At 28.0% G+C, this 5,612-nt stretch overlaps 1 protein-coding gene across 1 annotated transcript; it reads right to left on the reverse strand.

Moving 5' to 3' along the window:
• Nucleotides 1-2,818: 2,818 nt before the first annotated feature.
• On the reverse strand, nt 2,819-5,087 carry LOC113850620 (polygalacturonase-like). Its single transcript, XM_027481200.1, has 4 exons — nt 4,623-5,087; nt 4,056-4,345; nt 3,481-3,709; nt 2,819-3,037 (listed from the first exon to the last, which is right to left on the reverse strand). Exons 1-4 carry the CDS (start codon nt 5,085-5,087, stop codon nt 2,819-2,821), a joined length of 1,203 nt encoding a protein of 400 aa, XP_027337001.1.
• Between the last annotated feature and the right edge of the window lie 525 nt (nt 5,088-5,612).

Genomic DNA, 5,612 nt, shown 5'->3' on the forward strand with positions numbered 1-5,612 from the left:
ATTGAGTGTAAAATTTTTTAAATTTACATTAGTATAAAAATATCTTGTCTATATATATATATATAAGAATTTTTTTAAGTTAGTATAAGTCTAAAAACTCTTACACTCGATCAACTTTTTATTTAACTTATATTTATCTAACAAGTTATAATTTATTACTTTACTAATTGTTAGATATAAATTAAATGAAAGAGTAAAATAAAATGTAAGAGTTTTTCGACTACTAGTGTAAAAAAATACTTTTCCTATATATATATATAGAGTTTAGGCTCAAATAAAGTATAAAATTTTTAAACTTATACTAGTATAAAAAATTTCTTTTCTTATATATATATTGATTTGAGTAGTACATGGAATTTTCAAATATTTGACAACATTTTGAGGATAATCATATTTATGGAATTGGTTTCATCTTCCTACTCTAGACATAGGATTACCAAACAAAAACATACACTAAGTTTTCTCATATTTTAGTAGTCACTTACAACTCTTATGGCAAGTGACAAATTAAGAATTATGTCATGTCTTTCGAATCTAGCTACTTCAACATATATCACATAGATAAAGGGAAATATAAAGGAACAAACTATAATAATGAAAAAGAAGAGTCTACTTGCCTACTTGTTCCTGCGATTATGTGAAGCAAGTTTCTATTATTCCTTCTTGGACTGATGCATCTAACAACTGATAGTGTGAGCTGATGCTTCAAACTCCTATTTTTCAATAGTGAATACCCAAATTTATCTCTGAAAAATATTAAAAAAAAAACTTTGATTCTTGAACAAGTGAGTAATTATTTAGTCTTTTAAAATTATAAACATAAAATACTCAAATTCTTACATTTAATAGATGAAAAATCTAAAATCTTTTACGTTTATAATCTTTTACCTATTTTTTAAATAATAATTGAAATTAGTTGAGTAATTCTTTTATATATTAGTTACGGTCGTTTTATTAGTTTTTTTTTTTTTTTGCATGATTTCCTTTACTAAAGTAAGAGATTAAATCAACTCATTCTTCAAATATTATTTTGTCTTAAACATATACAATCTCTATATTTTGACAATAATTAGTCAAAATTTATCTTAAACATTTTGTAACACTTCATGACCTAAAGATTAAATTTCTCAAGATAATCTAATTTAAAAACACAGTTTTTCACTTGCAACGAAATTCAGTGGAGTTTAAAAAAACAAATTGAAAAGGGCTTCACTGACTTACAGAGCCAGTCAGCCAGGGGTATTACTGAGGCAATCCAGTTAATTAACATTTAGAGTTTATATCTTTAGGAAAGCCATTAACACACTTCACACTTCACACTTCAGCGTTTAGCGTTGCTTGTTGTGTCTCTCATCCTTAAGAAACGATAGCACAGCTTATATAACTTTATATAAGGAATGGCGAGGGATAAAATAAAATAAAATAAATACATAACTTAGAGTTTATTTAATAACTTTTTTTTATCATAATTAAAGTTAGAAATAAATTATTATATTAAATTATGACAACAATTTATAAAAATAAATTTTAGAAAAAGCTTATAAAAATTATAATTATTTCTGCATGAATTTCTCCAATGGCTACCTGTTAGCAATTAGCCAATTGTCAAAATGGAGTGTTGTGGATGCGAAATGTTGATTGGTTGTCGCATATCCACCTTATTTTATTTTTATTAGGGCATCGGAAAACTATTTCCAACTGCTTAAATTTATTTTATTAATTTTTATATAATTTTTTTAGATTATGTAGATTTTTAATTAAAGAATAACAAAACTCTACTTTTTAAAACATTTAATACAGCTGCATCTATTAAAACTCAAACTTAAAATTACATGTATAAGTTAAAACAACTTCTTTATTAGTTAATTCATTTGTATGATAAGAATCAAACGTAATAAAATACTTGTATAAGAGTTAAAATATAAATTTTTAAAATATAAAAATTAATTCAAATGAATGTCAATTATAAAATTTAAATATATAGTTTAATTAATTATATATAATAGTTAGTTTTATGTTTAAAATAATTAATTTCAAATAGAATAAAATTATAAAATTTAATTAAAAAATAAGTTAATAGCTAGTTGATAAACTATATGAGAAATTTCAGCGAGCAGTTTTGCATCGTCTTATTTAGCAAGTCAGACTGCTCTGATGAGTGTATCCGTATAAAGTTGAATGCAATTGAAGAACTGTTTACGTATTTATTGATATTTTCACATTTTTTATTGATTGAAAGGTCAAAACCCTTATTTTAACGTACACAATAAAAAAAAAGCCTCCAACTATGTCAACTCAAAAGTTGATTTCGATTCTTACTTGATTCTTCATTGTTAGATCATGCGTAAAATTATTATAAATGTTTGTGAAAACTTGTGTTACATCTTTATCTTATTAGAACGATTAAATTCCTAACTAATGAAGTTGCGGGCACTTAAATATTAAAGTTATCTTTAATTTGTAATTTGTATTTATGTCTTTTTAAATGTAAATTGTATATTTAAATTTTCAAATTCATTCTCTTGTATTCATGTTATATATATACAAGAGAATTAATGTGAAAATCAAACAATAATGATGTTTAGCGCATCATCTTTTTTTCTTTTTATTTAGATTTATTTTAAACATTTTTAGAGCTACATGGTTATGCAATTCATCTTAAAAGACCATGTACGAGTTTTATTGTATCAATTAGGGGACAAAAATTACACTTCATGTGATCAATTCAGAAATATAATTAGAAAAAAATTATAATAAAATAATGTTATATGAGGTACACTGTGCTCTTCTACAATGTTTATTCTCTGTGGCGTTTGTATTAGAAGCAATTGCTGGGTTGAACTAGACCAGAAGTGATTCCTCCAGCGTGATTGCATGAAGCTTGGGTTTGTTTGTTTTCATATGTAAGCATCACATCTTCCAAACTTATTCCAGAGCATGGATACTTTGGACTACAATTCAATTTTACTGCAACTTCTGTAGCTGAGCTTCCATGAATATCTTGGTATGTAACATTGTTAATTTCAACCCCAGAAACCTGCTTGTTAATTACTTTGTCAAAAGAAAAGGCCCATGTAGAAAAATTCGAGAATGGATGCTTTCATGTTCAAATTTCATGTTATAAGCAAGTTTTATCTTTCTCTCTTTTTTATAGACATTCAATAAGTGAGACTTATAAAGTCTCAAACATATTTTTGGTTACTACATTTTGTTATTTATTTATTTTTTCAGTTTAATGCCTACATATTTGTGAAACATTAAAAATATAAAATACTGAATTTAAAAAATTAAGGGTAAAAAAAATATAAGAATTAAAAAAGTTGTAAAAATATAAAAATCGAAAATCATATTTAAGTGTCAGAGAAAGATAAATATAAAAATCTCATATTATTATGTGCAAATGTATATAAGAGAATAGATTCTAAACATTTTATATTGTGCCAAGCCAATGGAAGATGAAATTTTGCATGAGAAACTCACCTGACCAGGACAATCCTTCTCGTTGGGGCAGTAATTTTGGTCAATCACAATGGGATTTTGGACATTAATCATGGTAACATGTTGGAAAAGGATGTCCCTTGCGAACCCATTACTAGGTCTCCCCCAAGACTTAATTCGTACACCATTTTCAGTTCCTGTAAACGTGACTGTTTTAACAGTCACATTTTGCACACCAGGTTCTTGAATTTCCTTCCCTAAACTTCCAACACTACGTACACACATGCAGCATATTGAACCAAAGTCAGTGAAACAAAAACAAATGAAAAATGATAATAATATACACTTCTTAAAACATTTTTTAACACTTTATTTTTTTATAGAGATATAATATATGTGGAACAACCCAAATAATTAATGAGAACCACGTTATTTAGTGGATCTTACATATATTTCATTAAGTAACAAAGATTTTGTTTGAAAGTGTATCCTACCATTTCTCAATAAAATAGTTGTATATATCAATGATAGGTAGCAAACAACAAAACTTATTTATTTATTTGATTCTTTTCTATTTTATATATTAATTTTACACTCATGAATAATGAATAGGTTACCTGATTCCATGACCTGGTCCACAAGCAATGTTTTCTATCCACAAATTAGTTGTTCCAGGACCAATTGAGATGCAATCATCCCCGGTTGCTATGTTGGAGCTAAGGATGGTGACACTTGATGAGAGTTGAATATGAATTCCATCAGTGTTAGGACTGTTTCCAGCAGCTGATACCTTAACACTTTGTACTTTGACATTATGGCAACGGTCTATAACTATGTGGAATATTTGGCTATTGAAAGAGGTCACCCCGTTGATAACAATGTTGTTGGAATTGGTAAATCCCAAGTTCTGTAATTATACACAAGACAAGATTAATTGGCAATAAAATTATGTTAGTCAAAGTTTAATTAAGGGAATTTTTATAACGATGTTCAAATTAGTGAAATTACATAATAAGATAAGAATATATGTTGCATTGCATAAACAATAACAAAGTATATGGCAATTGATATAATTGAATGATATAAATTTTTATATTATCAGTATATTTCAATTAAATTGTCAAACCTATATTATTATTCATTCCAATTGCAAAAGGGTAGAATACAAGGCTATATATGCATACCGTAGCACCAATTGGGCAAGTCTTGCCAGATCTCTTACAAGCCCAAAGACTTGTGCCTTGGCCATCAAGAACACCACCAATGACTGAAACTCCATTAACATCATCAAAAAGCAACCAATTTCCATCATTTCCAATAACATCATAATTGGAAGGTGCAACTAGTGCTCCATCAATGCGTATTGTGATGCCTTGATTCTTGCATGGCCCCTTAAACACTACATTACCAACTGAGAACCTTCCTAGTGGCACATAAATGGTACATGGTGTTGTTGAGCTACATGCTCTACCCCATGCTGTGAGGAATGCATTTGTGGAGTCAGTTTCTCCATCGGGTTTCGCCCCAAAATTGACAACATTGAAAGTTACTCCTACAACCGCGGTTGATCTATGTGTAAAGAGAAAGAATACAAAAGCATGCACAACAAAAAGTGCAAAATAGTTGTTAGTTAGCCTTAGTTGTGCCATTCTAGAAATCAATGGAATGATTAGATGATCAAAGAAGTGTAAGCTCAAGAAAGAAAGATACAAAAAGGCTTGAAGAAGAAATGGGGTTGTGGTGGTTTGGATGTTAGTTTGTAGGGATATTTATAGATAGGAAATTGGATTGAAATTAAAAAAAAAAAAAACATATGGGTATATGGGGAAAAACATTTTTTGAATCAGCAAATAGGGAAACATAAATATAATTTATCAACTAGAAAGGAAAATCATGCTTGTGTCTACTAGTAATTGAAACATGCAAGAATGGATAGTGATGTGGTATAAAAGAAAAGACAAACTACTAGTACGTGTGTGGTTGCTTGAAACGACCGAAAGCTCTCAAAGATGTGAACTTTAGTGCTTGAGTTTGCAACTTGGGAACATAGTTAGCAATATATGAAGAGAAAATGTTGTTTGTATAGTTAAAAGGAGATATTTTTAAGTGTAGTTTTTGTAGTATGTATATACATATATTTAGATGTGTTTTTATAGAAAAGGTAAAGCAAAATA

The sequence above is a fragment of the Abrus precatorius genome, unplaced genomic scaffold (genome assembly GCF_003935025.1).
Source record: "Abrus precatorius isolate BTA unplaced genomic scaffold, Abrus_2018 Scaffold9, whole genome shotgun sequence".
Classification (NCBI taxonomy): domain Eukaryota; kingdom Viridiplantae; phylum Streptophyta; class Magnoliopsida; order Fabales; family Fabaceae; genus Abrus; species Abrus precatorius.